We start from the raw sequence: 16,299 nt of genomic DNA, 5'->3' as shown, positions 1-16,299 counted from the left end.
TTGTGCCTTGCATGAAAAGTGCTTTATAAATAAAAATGATTATGATTATTCTTACTGTACTTGTTTTTCTTGAACTGTCCCTTAATAAAAAAATACTTAAAAAACGAAAAAGACACTGACCACGTGACGGTTGTTGTGGAAGTTTACCTGCCGTAAAACTTGATCCGATGTGGTAAAGTCTAAATTGTTATGACAGGGGCTGGCGGTGACGTCACGTTCGCGCATGCGTTAGCGAGCCTAGCTAGCCATTTGTCTCCCTGCCTGGCTTTAACTGTCATTTCAGAGAGGATGTGAGCTTTCTCAAGTTTATTGTTTTACATTTGGAAAAAAAAAAACGAATGTAAGAAGAAAAAACAAAACAGAAAAGCATCAGTTTAGCGGCGAATACAGGCTTGATGTTAAGAGGACGCGGCGAAGAAAGCGTGCTAGTGGTCAGTGTGTGGGGAAACCATTTTATGATTGTCAATGCATCCGACACATAAGGATACACTCGTCTCGCTAGCTTAACTTTAGCTAGCTAAACGATATCGTCTGTGTCGTGGATGGGTTCACGGAACAAAATACTCCTGGAAGAAAAGGCGACTGGTGCTTAGCAAAACATCATGGATACTGCAGAGGAAGGTAAGCACCCGGCGGAGGAGTGTGTTAGTACTTTGTGCCCTGCTGGGTTTCACTAACTAACTAGCGTTAGCCAAGCCTGGCCTGCTAGTGGTTAATTTAGCAGAATAGCATAACGTTAGCTTGATAGCCTGTCAGTGTGATTGACTGAGGAAGACGGGGCAAGGCTGCTAAACGCTTGTTTTACAATGCAGGTGAGCTCATTGTTATAGGATAGTCTAAAGCAGCAATGTAGAGGTGTGTGTGTGTGTGTAGAAAGACCCAGAAGTTGCCTGTGATGTCATCAGTCTCCTGATGTATGGTCATATAGATAAGCCAAGCTCCATATGTAACTCAGATTTGTGTATCTCGTTTAGTGTAAGTGTCAAACATGAATGGCTAAAAAAAAGAAGCTACGAAATAAGATACTCTATCACTAAAGACACGTCTATTAACACACCCCTCTTACTTTCCCCCACGAGCTGTCTACTCTGCACATCTCTGTTTTGCCTGGTTTTGGCCATTGTTGTCACATAATGACATGTATGCGTGTGTTTTTGTTTGTGTGAAGCGGATATTTGTCGTGTGTGCCGCTCAGAGGGGACCCCAGACAAACCCCTGTACCACCCCTGTGTCTGCACTGGCAGTATCAAGTTTATCCACCAAGAATGGTAAGTCTGTCTCTTTGTCTGTCTCTCCCCCTTTGATTTGAGAGTCAGTGTCAATATTGTGACTTTGCAGTTCCCTCTTTCTCTCCAGAGTCCCCCACACACCCTTTACAAAAAAAAAATCTTTTACACACGCACAGAATAGACCTGAGTAACTATACTGTAGTTGGACATTGTGTGAACTTTCTATTTGTATTTAGATGGGACAGTGCACATTGTTTGTAGCAAAAATGCTAACTTCCATTTGTAGTCCTATTACATAAAAACAGTTTAAAACAACAGTACAATACATAAACTTGGTGCAGTTGTTCTTCTAAAACACTAGTAGTAGTCAGTAGTAACTTCACTCAAATACTATGCTTGTTTAGGGTCATACAGAAAGTGTAGAACTGATTGTTAAGGTTTTATTTATTACTATGTAGAGCGATTGATTATTGCTATTGAACACATAAGAATATTTCCCATAGTTCCACTATTCTTTCGATCATGTTTATTTCTATTTTGGCTCTATGCCCATGAGCAGAAAGTCTTAATCTTATGGTCTAAGAAAAGGAGGCATATTAATAAGACTACTAATGAAAATAAATAGTACAATGAATTTATTGCAAATTGTTTCGCTTTCCAAGCTAAAATGTAATTTTCCTTTCCTGTTTTGTAATTACAATATGATTATCTAATTTGGTGTACAGGTTGTGTACAAATATTGTTATTATAGTGATGGCTTGATGATGAATGCAGTGGAAGAATCATGAAAAGCATAAAGGGTATCGGGTTGGCCCTCTTATGTCATCCAGGCTACATAGTATCCCACATCACTGGCCGTAGGTGTGGTATTGGAAATGTGAAAACAATACCAGCACCTGCGGGTTCTTTGGAGATTGTGCTGTGTTCTCATCTGTCAGGTGTGTCAGCAGCATAGCTGGTTATAAGAGGGTCAGGTGGATGGAAATCTCTAGGCAGAAGCAAAGGCAGGCCTGGATTGTTCTGCTGTGACTGTTGAAGCTCCGTCCGTATTCATATTAGTTCACTGTCACCCCCCACAAAGTCAGAAAAACAGCCTATTGTGTCTGGATGGCAGTGCTCAGTGTATAGAGTGTTAAAAGAAGCTCTGCTCTTTTATTTATTGCATGAGTAAAGATAGAAAATACACACAAAGCTCAGCAGTTCTAAATGAGGAGAGGAGACACACTATGCAGAATTTTTATTACCACAGTCAAAGATGTATCAGATGTGGGACAGGGACTCCCAGCGAACAGTTGCACAGGAGGCAACAAACGTCTCACAGCAGGATGCCCAATATGTGCTGTGACAGTTTGACTTCACAAGACTAAACCTTCACCAGTTATTCACTGTCTGGGTTTTAGTGCATTCTCAATGTGTGTGAGACTGAGACAATGTGTCATGATTTTGAGCTGGACTGGTTTCTGTTAACTGTCCCTGATCTAAATACAGATTCTCTTAATTGAACCACAAAGGAATAACTATGATATTTGCATAGCTGTGCTTAGGCCTGTCACAATTATTACACAATTGCCTGATTGCAATTATTTGAGCTCACCACAAATATTTTTGCATAATTGTTAAAATTGTTTCCATTCATATGTATCAAAACAGCTGGATGAAACTAACAGAAATGTAATCGTTTCTATCACAATTTCCTGGTCGTTTTCCACCATTTACGGTGTGGCTGTCGCAATTATTTGTTTGGTAATTAATCGTCAACTCAAATGTCATGATTGTGACAGCCCTAGTTGTGGTGTAGTAATACAGCTTACAATTTTTATCAGGAGATGGAAAGTAAAGGTTGATTATGTAGGCAAAATCGAACTAAAACCTGAGGTGTAACTATGGTCTGTTTAGGTCTTATGAGAAAGCTGGTGTATGTGTTGGATTCCCTTATATAATCCATTTGTTAATCCCACGGCGTAGTAGGCTATGTCACAACAAGATGAGAGGAGATCGTTATGTACACATCAGCTCAGATATAGCTGACACACCCTACTTTGTTGTGCTGGTAATCAGAGAGTGAGTGTTTTACCGTGACTGAGGAATGAGAAATGGTCCTAGTCACAGTGTCTGTTGGATCCAGAGGTCCTGAAGAGGTCGAAAGAGCTGAGTTTACGTCCTAGTCACTTCATATCCTTGTGTGATAAATCCTAGCATGGGTATGACAACCAAGGAAGACAAAATGTTAGGTGAACACTCTCAACAAATGTTTTTTCGCCTAATAGACTACATCTGAAACGGTTTTGGATATGCAATACCATCAGCGTTCAAGAGACTTGAATATCATGTGAAATAGAGAAAACCAACACCTTTAAAATCTACTGAAATTTATCACCAAGCCAGAATTGAGATTTCAAGTGTAACTACACCATTTCTATATTGTTATTTGGTTAGGAAGTGTGTAACCATAAATCAATCAATGTGGGCACCTATATTTGGTTTTCCAGTGTGTCCTCCTAAATTGACACCCCCAAAATTACAAGCCAATTGAGTGTGTTAAGTCTGTCTGTGTGAGAAAACTGTTTTAAGCTTGAGTAATGTCTATGTGATTAAAACGTAAAAAAAAAAGCTGAGTCGGCACATGTATACGAGGGTGTTAACTTAACTTTGGTCCTTTTCAAACTGTAAATGTTGCTTCACAGTTTGGTCCAATGGCTGAAGCACAGCAGGAAGGAGTACTGTGAATTGTGCAAGCACAGATTTGCTTTTACACCAAGTAAGTTCACCAACCTAGCCTTTCATATGGGGCTGTATGGTTCTTTTTTGTGTTTTACATATAACGATCTCATTTATTGACAAGTCATGTCTTTGTTCATACAGAATTTTTGAATAATTATCAAACCTCTTTCCTTTTTCCCTCCCTCAGTCTACTCCCCAGACATGCCCTCACGGCTGCCCATACAAGACATTTGCGCCGGCCTGCTGACCAGTGTAGGCACGGCGATCCGCTACTGGTTCCATTACACACTGGTGGCCTTTGCATGGCTTGGGGTGGTCCCTCTCACTGCATGTAAGTCGAACGCACAAAAATTGATTGTGTATTCAGAGCCACAAGGAAAACCTCTTAAAATAGAGGATTACACATCTGTAATAGCCTTTGTGTTGTTTCATAGTGTAATTATCTCATACACGTGATATATTTCAAATAAGTTATAGAAACAGATTTGATCTGATTACACCTGCTGAATGCATTTTACAGACTTTAAAGTCGATGCTCATTTCATTATATCCAGACCTCTCATGTGTAACTTCTCGCTCCCACTGCGAGAGAAAGGAATGTCTCACATAAGTGCTCAGATTTAGGCACATGTGGACCCGTTTGCTCCTGCTGGAGAACATAATACAGTCATTGATGCAGCGACCATGACATAAACTTAACATATTAGCTCATGTTTATGATTTAACAAGATCAAGAGAATTACGGCTTAAGAGCCATTACATAATGGGCTATGCTGTGTGTTCCAAGCTATATAACCCCCCCCACATCTCAAAACGTTGGCTCGATCTATTTATTTTTATCTGTCATACATTATGTAAAGTGTATCAATGCAGAGTCAGATTAATATAAACATTTTAAATGAATGACGCCAATTTATTTATCTTTTCTCTTTGCCTAAGGTCGCATCTACAAGTGTCTGTTTACCGGCTCTGTGAGCTCACTGTTGACACTTCCATTGGACATGCTCTCCACGTGAGTAATGAAACCAGTATTATCCAGCACTCACTCACTAAAGCAATATTTAAAACCTAATATAAACCAGTGTGTTCTATTTATTTATACTCCTCATTTCCCTTCAGCTTTGATGTAAAGGACCATTTCAGTGTTTTTATGTGTTTTTGTTTGTGTCCCTTCAGAGAGAACCTGCTTGCAGATTGTCTTCAGGGTTGCTTCGTCGTCACCTGCACCCTGTGTGCATTTATCAGTCTGGTGTGGCTCAGAGAACAGATCGTTCATGGTGGCGCTCCCCAGTGGTTGGAGCAGCACCAGGCACCACCACCGAATGCTGCAGGACAAGCCAATGAGGTGCATTGCTTGACTGATTGTCAATATGTTAAAGTAGCAGAAATGAAAAGCAAAAGCATCAAAAGTAATTGTCCAATGAAGATATTCACAAGTTATTTGTGTGCATTGTGCTGCAACACCATATCCTGTAACCAATATACTGTGTCTATACTGCAGTATCACACACATATTAAAGCCGTGCACCCCGCTGTCTCACCCTCAGGCACAAGGTGCAGGTCAGGGAGCAGCTGATGAGCCCCCCGCTGCCCAGCCGGCCCCTGCTGATCCTCCAGCCCAGAATGAAGCAGAGCCGGAGCCCCCTGATGTGCCCCCAGACCAAGCTGATGACCCGGAGCTGGAGGAAGAGGAGGGAGCAGCTGCTGAGGATGCAGACCCCAACAACGGAGCACAAGGTCAGACTCAAGTTGCGTCCTGAAGTACTTTATTTCACATGATGTCAGATTTTCAGAAGAGTTGTCAGACTGTGTACAAAGTTTTTTTGTTTTCTTTTATCAGTATATACAATAGACATTATAGAAAAGTAGTGGCACTTTCCCTTTCCCTTTGTCTGTCACATTTCACAGTGTGCGCTGTCTTGTCAGACTTTATTGAAATGCGATAGAATACCTGAATTACTTAAAATCACAAAACACTGAGAAAGCGGCAGGGTTTATTCACAAATGAAATGAAACAGACAACATGGGTAAAGTGTTCCCAAAACATTTTACCTCCATTGAAACAAACAAATAAGACCATGGACCAGCAGGTTTATGAAAATGTGGCTCACAGCAAACGGTGTCATTGGCACCAGAGCATACAGATGGTTTCCATAATGGTCTCATTTGGTAACAATTTTCTTGTTACAAAGTAATTTGAGATAAGATATAACAGCATGTCAAAATGCAACCCATAGCATTCACATCACACCAATATGTATTATGTTTTATTGTGGGTAATGGACTGATTTTTCAGCAGAAAGGGCAAAAAAAAAGTAATGAATTGTGATTGTGTTGTACATTATTCTAACAGAGGAGTATCACCACAGCTAAATGAATATACGCCTCATAATAGCCTTTTTTTGCACCGCAGAACTGATTACCCCAGAACAACATTAATAATGTAAGAGTAACAGCATTTTTAAGATATTATTTTTCTGCCCCGTTTGAGCAGACAAACACAACAAAGGCACTCTCCCGCCTTAATGCTGTGCACTGTGATGTTGTCGTCACCTCACAATCGGAGAGAACAGCGTCTTGTGTCGGATCGCCCATACACTGTTCATAGAAAATACATTTTAAGGCTAGTGTTTGGCAGGATTGTTGTAATCCTTCCAGTGTTTCAAGCTGATGTGTGTCTCTGTAGATGACATGAACTGGAACGCTCTGGAGTGGGACAGAGCAGCAGAGGAGCTCACCTGGGAGAGGGTAAATCTGCATGTCATTATTGATCTCCACAGAATCTATAAACACCTTCTCTCTTCTCTCTGTTATGCATCATTTTAATATAAAACACTAAAAAAAATACTCAATTTCTGCCATAGATGCTTGGCCTGGATGGTTCACTGGTATTTCTGGTAAGTATTAATACCCATGATTGTTTTTTTATGTTGTGTAAACTCAGGTTATTTTGTATTAGTGTGTCTAAATCTTACCACTTGATGTTTTTATCTTGTAGGAGCATGTGTTTTGGGTAGTATCTCTCAACACACTCTTCATCCTGGTTTTCGGTGAGTAGACCGAAACAAGGGTGTTGTTTTATGTATCATACTGCACAATATTATCATTCTGGTTCTTTCTCTCACACTGGACCACTGACTTAAAGGGATACTTCACCCAAAATTGATAATTCACCAATTTTCTACTACAATTTGAATACAATTCTACAATTTTCTATTTTCATATCATGGCGGAGGATAGTGCTCACTTTTTTTGAATCGTCCAAAACACACACTATGAAACATCCAAATATCTCCATACTGTCATCCGTACTGACCCAAATGTCCTGTAGCTGCGACATGAAAAAGTTGTTTGGAAAAAATTAATTTGACCGCTGTTTTTAGCCTTGTTGTAGTAGTAGCTCCCAGTGGCTCTGTTGATGTTTGTGCGCATGTGCGTGATTTGCTGCGAGATGTTCTTGTTTTTGTCTCGTGTTTACATCATACATCCAATGGTTTCCAACAACAAACGTACATCTCGCATGACGGTGAGTAGAAAATTGGTGAATTATCGATTTTGGGTGAAGTATCCCTTTAATTTGTAACATAAGTGTATGTGCTACAGTAGGACAAACCCTCCTTTCTTGTGTTTCTTTATGCAGCATTCTGTCCCTACCACATCGGGCACTTCTCTGTCGTTGGCCTTGGCTTCGAGGAATATGTAAGAAGCCGCTCTAATCAATTAGCTGGATTATACGACCCAGTATCTAATTATCCTTCATTAATCTGCTGCTCTGTGCTCTTCCACAGGTCCAGGCCTCCCACTTCGAGGGCTTAATCACAACAATCGTGGGCTACATACTGCTGGCCATGACTCTCATCCTCTGTCATGTATCCTTTCACCTGACATCATCAGTTATCTAGACTCTGCTGAATATTTTTACTCAAAATAACTCCATTGGCCGTAGCCTCACAATAATACAAGGCCAGACGTTGCATGATAAATGTATTCTCTCAGGTCTGAGCAGATGTAAGAGGTTTTGTGTGTGTGTGCGTGTGTGTGGTGGCAGTGTTGATCCTTAATTACCGTCTCAGGGACTGGCCGCTCTGGTCAGGTTCCAGCGTTCCCGGCGTCTCCTGGGAGTCTGCTACATTGTTGTCAAGGTAACAACCCCTCTAAGTGCATTTTTGCTCTGTGTGACGTACGCGAGTGCCATCCTTGGTTGAAATGTAAACAGACACTGTACGCTTACTGAGATCGACCTTGTGAACATAACACTGTATTTAGTCTTATTTGCAACATCAACATATAAGCTCAGGGATAAAAGTAATTCATCACAGTATGACCCACTTCACTTGACTCTTTTAGTTCATCTACATATTTCACATTTACTGTTATTGAGTCATATTTGTCTTTCCATTACAGGTCTCCCTGCTGGTTGTTGTGGAGATTGGTGTGTTTCCACTCATCTGTGGCTGGTGGCTTGACATCTGCTCTTTAGTAAGACTCTCACTCTGCTCCTTATAATCACTGTCATTATGTATCCACAGCTTTGTTACAATATCCAATTCCCCAGCTCATGTCACTTTTATGCATTATTGTATTTACAGCAGGGGAAAATAAGTATTGAACGCGTCAACATTTTTCTCAGAAAATATATTTCTAATGGAGCTATTGACATGAAACTTTCAGCAGATGTTCGCAACAACCCACATGCACATGCACACATAAAGAAATCCAAACATTTATGTCCATAAATGAAGTAAGTGAAATGACACAGGGAATTAGTATTGAACACATGAAGAAAAGGAGGTGCAAAAAGCAGTTGGAGTCTGCCAGTATTTAGAAAGTCATCTCAGTAATATCAGCTCAGCTGGTTTAGTCCAGTTGACGCCTATAAAAAGGTTTCTTATCACCAAGGTGTCACACAAGAGGCATCTCATGATGGGGAAAAATGAAGAGCTTCTCAAGACCTTCAGAAACTATGTTACAGAACATACTGATGGCACAGATGTGTCTGAATGCACCGTTTTATCCGTTAGGCCACAACCAGGTGTTCCTCACAAGATTTGTGGGTCAAAAGAAAACTAAGAAGAGTTGTGCAAGAGCCAAGGATCACTGACAGAGCTTTAGACAGACCTGGAATCAGCAGGTGCAGTTATATATAAAAAAAAAAAAAACAATGAGTAATGCATTTAACCTCCATGGCCTCTATGCATGCTCACCATGCAAGTCTATTGACGCGTTCAATACTTATTTTCCCCGCTGTATGTAATTAAGCAGTTTAATGCTTGAATTAGTATCATGGTAATTGGAAGGTCACTCTCATCACTGGCTGTTGTTGTCATTGATTTTTCTTGGAGTGGTTTCTATGTTTTCTCTGAGGCTGCGAGGGTTCCTCCAGAGTCAGTGACTCTGTTTTCTGTGTTGAAGTGGATGCTTCATCCAAGTTGTTTTTCTAAAATGAGAGCAGCGTTGCCTTCCTGTAGAGGCGTCTGTCACATCGCAGTTGAAGTGGCTTTTAACAAGGTTGCGTCGCGGCTCTCACTTTCCTCGTATGTAAGCAGTTGTCAGAAAACTGAATCCCTCTCCACCCCCTGCTGCCTCCTGAACATTGTCACCTATGCTGCTCATTGTAACTCACTGGGTGTGTTTTTTTTCCTGAGCCTGTTCAGAGCCGTCCAACCTGCCACGGAGCAGATGGAGCTGCTCTCACTGCAGAAAGAGACCGCAGCCCTTCTGCTCTGCAGCTGTTTGCTAGGGAAAACAATTCGACTGGCCTGAGGAGAGGCTGTGTGGAATAAGCCGTCTTCATTATTTCAGTTTGTCCCACAAAATCAGAGCAACCTGTAACAATAACAAAAGTTCTTTGTCCTCTGTTCAGATGTTACGTTTTCAAAATTGAAAACAGTTAGTTGAATACAATTAAAAATGCCAGAAAATAAGGAAAGTTTTCCATTTTCAGAAAACATTTTTGTAACACCAGTGTCACAAATCTTGCCATGTTCTCGTGAAAAGGTCAAAGATTGGTGTCACTTTGACTTCACACCTGCCACATTCTTGTGAATGTGAGGGGGAGGGTTGACATGAAACGATGATCTAAAAACCTCTCACAGATGTCCGGTGGGTTAAAGTGATGACGCACTGTCTCTAGAAATCATGTTCTACATAAAAACTAATGGACACGATCATCACTATAACGCAGTAACAGAAGGGGAGATCGTCGACATATTTCCTGCATGTTGACTGCTTAGCGAAGGCGTACGGCCACAAGGTGGTGATTCTAGTTGAAAGCATATGGTGTGTGTAAATGTTCTTCATTTCATCATCTAGCCAACTGTTTATTCGGTGACAGTACCATAAGTGGAAAGGATCAAGGAACAAATTCTGAATTTGATTCAACCAAAAATGTATTTATTTTTTTCCATTTTCTTTTCTGCATCCTGTAGGAGATGTTTGACGCCTCCCTGAAAGACAGAGAGTTGAGTTTCAAATCAGCCCCTGGTACCACCATGTTCCTGCACTGGCTTGTGGGAATGGTCTATGTCTTCTACTTTGCTTCTTTCATCCTCCTACTGAGAGAGGTAGGATCATGTTGAGAAAATATCTATTCTAACATCTGTTTTCATATGTAATTCTCTGCTAATGATAAATATAAATGATTAAAAAATAATAATGTGTTTGTCTAACAGGTGCTGAGGCCTGGAGTGCTGTGGTTTCTAAGAAACCTCAATGACCCAGATTTTAACCCAGTGCAGGAAATGATTCACCTGCCCATCTACAGACACCTGCGGCGGTTCATCCTGTCCGTGGTGGTGTTCGGTTCTATCGTGTTGCTCATGCTGTGGCTGCCCATCAGGCTGATTAAACTACTGCTGCCCACCTTCCTGCCCTACAATGTCATGCTCTACAGGTAACCACAGACAAGACAAAACTGTTGCATGATTATCTATGTGAAAGCTACTCTAGTTTATCTTGTCTTGTGTGTTTGAAAGCACATCCTCTTCAGGACAGAATGTGTTAGATGCAAGAATAGAGGCCCTCAGAAGACTATTTTTATCAATTAAACTATTGAGAATAGAAATCTCAGTAGCTGTGTGTATCACCATGTGGTACATGAACTGGAACACGCTGTTGAAATGTCTCTTTCTGACCTGTCCACCTGTTTCCCCTCAGTGACGCCCCGGTCAGTGAGCTCTCACTGGAGCTATTATTACTCCAGGTTGTGCTGCCAGCTCTACTGGAGCAGGGTCACACACGCCAGTGGCTCAAAGGCCTGGTCAGAGCCTGGACCGTCAGCGCTGGGTATTTACTGTAAGTCAAGTCCGAATGCACCGCAACACGTTGTTGTACATTCTCACTCTGAAATTATCTGCAACCAACCGACCGCTTCTCTCTGGCCACCGCAGAGACCTGCACTCCTACCTCCTCGGTGAGCAGGAGGACAATGATGCCAACCAGCCTGTCAACAACAACAACAATAATAACCCTCCCCCCGGTCACCATAACAACAACAACAACCCTGCCCCAGCTGTTGGCGAGGGGCTACATGCAGCCCACCAGGCCATCCTGCAGCAAGGGGGACCAGTGGGTTTCCAGCCCTACCACCGACCCCTTCGCTTCCCATTCAGGGTGAGATGGTCCTGTGGTTTTGAACACTCAGGCTTAGGGGTGTCACAATTACTTGTTTTCACAATTAATCGTGGTATTAAACGCCACAATTAATTAATCGTAAAGATTCCTAAATACCGTCACTTTCCAAAAGAGGCAGATGTGCACTAAAGTGAAGGTAAATGTAAGAAATACTGGTCCATTTAACGTAAGGTAACATACAATTGGTAGGAATTTAAATGTTAGCATCTCATTTGTGATAAAAAACAAACAATTAAAAAAAACGTAAGCATTTGGTATAGATGACAATTAATGATTTGAATATTTAAAACCTTTCCCCTGGATGATTAATAATTGGTTATATATTAATAGTATACTCAAAATATCTAGTGTAAATAATTAGTAATGTAGTTATATATTGACTGTATTTGATTTTACACATTCATATGTTGTGAAATTAATTAATGCATAATAATCATGATAATCGTAATACCACGTTTATTTCTAATGCACCAGCTTGATATCCAGTTAGAGGAACTTGTGGTTAGATGAACTGATTTCAGCTAACACTTGAACCTTTTGGAGTGTTTTCTGAAATCTTTATGAGACTGGTTACTAAAGGCTGCAACGCCACAAAATTTATTTTTTTCAAAAGTGAAGAAGCTATGACTGGCACCACAAGCTTCCCATGCATTACCAATGTTTACCAAAAGCTGCTGGGAATAGGCACACCCTCTTAATTTATAGTTACCCTGACACTCCAGGGTATGGATGCACTGAGTCAACAATACATAATACTCTTTTTAAGTAATAATGCATTAAGGCAGATAATATACGTTTGGGTACCTCAGGCTTTTCCTCTACTGTCTCCTTTTTTTTGTTTGTTTAAAAAAGGACGAAACTACAGCTACCTGTAATTTGTGGTATCCAGCCCAATTTTAGAAACACGCCAACGCCCAAGGCTGTTTAACTCCACTCTGTCATTCCACCGCTCCTCCTAATGTTAAAGGCTGTGATCTCCATCTGCACTGTTTTAACTGTCTAATGTGTTCCAGCTGTAGTTAAGTACACGCAGAGTGTCTGTGCATATTTCTACAGTGTTGTCAGGGAGTGTAGAATAATAGTCAGCCAAGTTTGATAATTGCCCGATATTCACTTTTATTCTAAAACATTTGTTGTGCTCTTCTCTCCAGATTGTGCTGCTGATAGCGTTCATGTGCATCACTCTGCTGGTGGCCAGTCTGGTGTGTCTAACCCTACCAGGTGAGATGTGTTTCTACTCTGAGGACCAACACCCAAGCCGTAATTGTCGGGTGTATCTATGTATATTTATGTCTCCACTCTTTAACCCTTTACCTACCGAGGCCTAAAATGGCCATTTGGACATATTTTGTTATTATTGCTATGAAATGGTCAGAAAATGCCCTGTCTGAATGCTTTGCCTCCTTTCACCAGGAGTATTTCAACTTGAATCTGTAACATCTGGTAAATGATTATTGCACATGGTATGGAAGTATTAGCAGTTTAGATAAAGAAAAACACAAAAAAGAACTCTTTTTAGGGGTTTAGTGAGGAAAAATACTGGTACTGCACATGAAGTTTTGATTTGACATTTGAAATGGGAACCTGTACATGTTAAGAATCAATCTTCGTATTTTTATTAGTCTAGGACTCTGGGTTTACAAAAAACTGGCTGGTTGTTCACAGGCAAAGAAGTGCAAAACCAAACTATATTCAATAGGTGAAAAGACACACACTCCATTTTTCCCCAAAAAAAACACCACGGGATGTCTCTTCTGCTCTATATCTTTCACTTTTCCACTCTAACTAATGAAATTATGGGTATTACAGTAATAATATAGACAGAAAGCACAGCTTCTTAGCTCTCCATCAGTGAATTTTTCTGATTGGACAAAGTATGACGGAGTGACGGTAATAATACTCCACACATAGCAAACATAGCAGTAGGTAAAGGGTTAAGAAGTTCTAGTTTAAGCTCAAATAGTTAGATCTCAGTTAGACCTGAGGATAATTGCATAACTGGAACTGGTGTGCTCATGTATTATGTCTTTTGTGTTGCAGTGTTCACCGGGCGCTGGCTAATGTCCTTCTGGACAGGAAACTCCAAAATCCACGAGCTGTACACGGCAGCGTGTGGCCTGTATGTCTGCTGGCTGTCCATCCGCGGTGTCACTGTGCTGCTGGCCTGGATGCCCCAAGGACGCACAGTCATCATGCGCAAAGTCCAGGAGTGGACACTCATGGTACGCACCAACGAGCAGCCTCCGTTGTTGGCGAACACCAAAACTGGGCAGCAGAGTCGGGCCTTAATTACTTGTTTTCTTCCCAGCCATTAAATTGTCAAGAGCTGGAGTGTTTCTGTGAAGCAGTTGTTTGCTCATTGCAAGCTTTAAAGTCAATATCCATAATTTGGCGGCATCTTCATATTAGTATTGTACCAACTTTTAACCGTCTAGCCCAGCCAGTGCTGCAGTAGTTTAATCACATGTTGGCATCACGGGGGATAAAACTTCAAACTGCCATTCTTCTCTTAATCTGTTGATGTTTTCATGAGTAACTGGGTTCATTTTACATCCTCTTTATTTTTGCAGATCCTGAAGACCCTGGTTGTCGCTCTACTGGTCGCTGGAGTCATCCCACTGCTACTGGGTCTGCTGTTTGAGCTGGTTATCGTGGCTCCACTCAGGGTACCACTGGACCAAACACCCCTCTTCTACCCCTGGCAGGTACGACTGTGTCTTTTCCCCCCATCTCCGCCTTCCCTCCCTCTTTTTAAAGGCTTCATTTTAGTTGTTTTACTGTTGCAAATTCATTATGTTATCAATATTCATCCACTGATCTATTGTTGTCTTCAGGACTGGGCTCTCGGAGTGCTCCACGCCAAAATAATCGCAGCTATCACTCTCATGGGCCCTCAGTGGTGGCTGAAGACTGTTATTGAGCAGGTGAGTCTTAAATAGATATTATGTATGAATTTTTTTTCATTTTGAGAAACATTTAACAATTTAATTACGCTGTTTATTCTTCTTCTACCAACATGTACCGGTAGTCAGTAGAAATATTAACCAATGAATCTGTGCTCACTGTGTATTCCACCTTGCTTGTATTCAAACAAACACAGTAACTCCTCTGTGAATTCATTAAATTGGAAGAAGGCATATAATAATTCCCATCTTTCCCCCTAGGTTTATGCAAATGGGATTCGCAACATTGATCTTCAATTCATCATCCGTAAACTGGCAGCTCCCGTCATCTCAGTCCTGCTGTTGTCCTTGTGTGTGCCGTATGTGATCGCTGCTGGAGTGGTGCCGGCTGTAGGTGAGTGCTCAAGCATGGGGTGTTTAAATGTATTTGTTTAAGCCTTTCATTTTCTCTGTTACATTCACCAATACAGTTAGTTTCAGGGATTTTATTACACCAGTAAATGCATTTTTCTGAGATTAGATCTCAGCAGCAAGTGAAGCAGAATAGAGCACTGCCACTGACCTATCATAAAACAATCCGCTTGCAGTTTCTGTACGATCTATCCTGTGAATATGCTTTTTTAAGTGCCATCACTTTACGGAGGTGTTCTCTGAAATATTACATTTCTTCTTATCTCAGATGACTGTTGCGGTAACCACAGTTCAATCTAATAGGAGGTTAAGTGAAACAATATATAACTGAAGTGCATTACTTTTACAGGAGTGACTCCAGAGATGGAGATTCTCATGCAGAGGAGAATCTACCCGTTCCTGCTGATGGTGGTCTCGCTTATCGGCATCCTGTCCTTCCAGATCCGACAGTTTAAACGCCTTTATGAACACATCAAGAATGACAAGTAAGGTTTCATTCTCAATACCAGAAAAAAAAAATCAATTGTTTTACGATCTGTGGTAAGGAGTTTATATGTTTGTTGTAGTTGGTAATGACAGTTTAAGTTTTGTAGATTTAAAAGATCTGGTGCAAACTTAGACTGAATTAATTGTTAAAAACATATAACCTTTAAATAACGTTGGTTCTTTCAAAAAAAACCATTAGAGCCAGAAACTCTGAAAACAAAAATCACAACATTATTATAATACTGTAATAATCTGTCTCTGCAGGTATCTGGTTGGCCAGAGGCTCGTCAACTATGAGAGGAAAGCTGGAAGAGCAAGTTCGGTTCCCCCCTCCAACCCTGTTGCAGAGTAGATTTTTGTGTGACGCGTTGCCACGTTTTTTGCACCCGTCACATTGCAGACACCCTAGCCCCCCCCCCCTCCGCCCCATCCCTTGCCCACCTTTTTTGATTTTCAACGAACATAATCCTTTTGAATCTCCTGTGGATCTTGGTGGATTTGATGGATGCCATTCAATTCCTTGAGTTCCCTTTCAAGCCCACGGAGTGTGGGAAGGGGGAAATGTATTATAATAATGGGACAGCCGAGTATTCCCCTGTGACAAATGGAAGTAGGCAGAAGGGTGAGGGGTTGGAGGTTTGATTCAAAGCTCAACATCTCTATTGTCGTTCATGCCTTGCTTTGTAAAGTGCTGCCTGATAATTGTACATGTGTAAATACTTTGAACGCAGACTTTGTCTTACAAAAAAAAAAAATACAGATATGGATTAATGCAATGACCATTGTACATCTTAAAAGTGTATGTATAATTTATTAAATCAGACTGACAATTTAGCTTTTTTTGTTGCATGTGTTGTCAAAACTGTGTTGGTTCAGCAGGTTCATTTGTGTTGTATTGCACTGCAAAGATCAAGTTG

General features: G+C 40.9%; 1 protein-coding gene across 1 annotated transcript; it reads left to right on the top strand.

Moving 5' to 3' along the window:
- The first annotated feature begins 218 nt into the window (after window positions 1-218).
- On the top strand, window positions 219-16,216 carry LOC311003404 (E3 ubiquitin-protein ligase MARCHF6-like). Its single transcript, XM_083995159.1, has 25 exons — window positions 219-621; window positions 1,169-1,268; window positions 3,914-3,987; window positions 4,138-4,281; window positions 4,890-4,962; window positions 5,127-5,295; window positions 5,498-5,687; window positions 6,637-6,698; window positions 6,815-6,847; window positions 6,949-7,000; window positions 7,591-7,649; window positions 7,739-7,819; window positions 8,024-8,092; window positions 8,355-8,429; window positions 10,379-10,513; window positions 10,622-10,842; window positions 11,106-11,243; window positions 11,339-11,561; window positions 12,734-12,803; window positions 13,623-13,804; window positions 14,153-14,287; window positions 14,417-14,506; window positions 14,747-14,879; window positions 15,246-15,381; window positions 15,647-16,216. Exons 1-25 carry the CDS (start codon window positions 603-605, stop codon window positions 15,732-15,734), a joined length of 2,751 nt encoding a protein of 916 aa, XP_083851285.1. The 5' UTR covers window positions 219-602; the 3' UTR covers window positions 15,735-16,216.
- Window positions 16,217-16,299: the final 83 nt, after the last annotated feature.

Source organism: Trachurus trachurus (genome assembly GCF_905171665.1).
Source record: "Trachurus trachurus genome assembly, chromosome: 20".
Lineage (NCBI taxonomy): Eukaryota > Metazoa > Chordata > Actinopteri > Carangiformes > Carangidae > Trachurus > Trachurus trachurus.
Note: the sequence above shows the minus strand (reverse complement) of the source record. Positions and strands in the feature narration are given on the sequence as shown.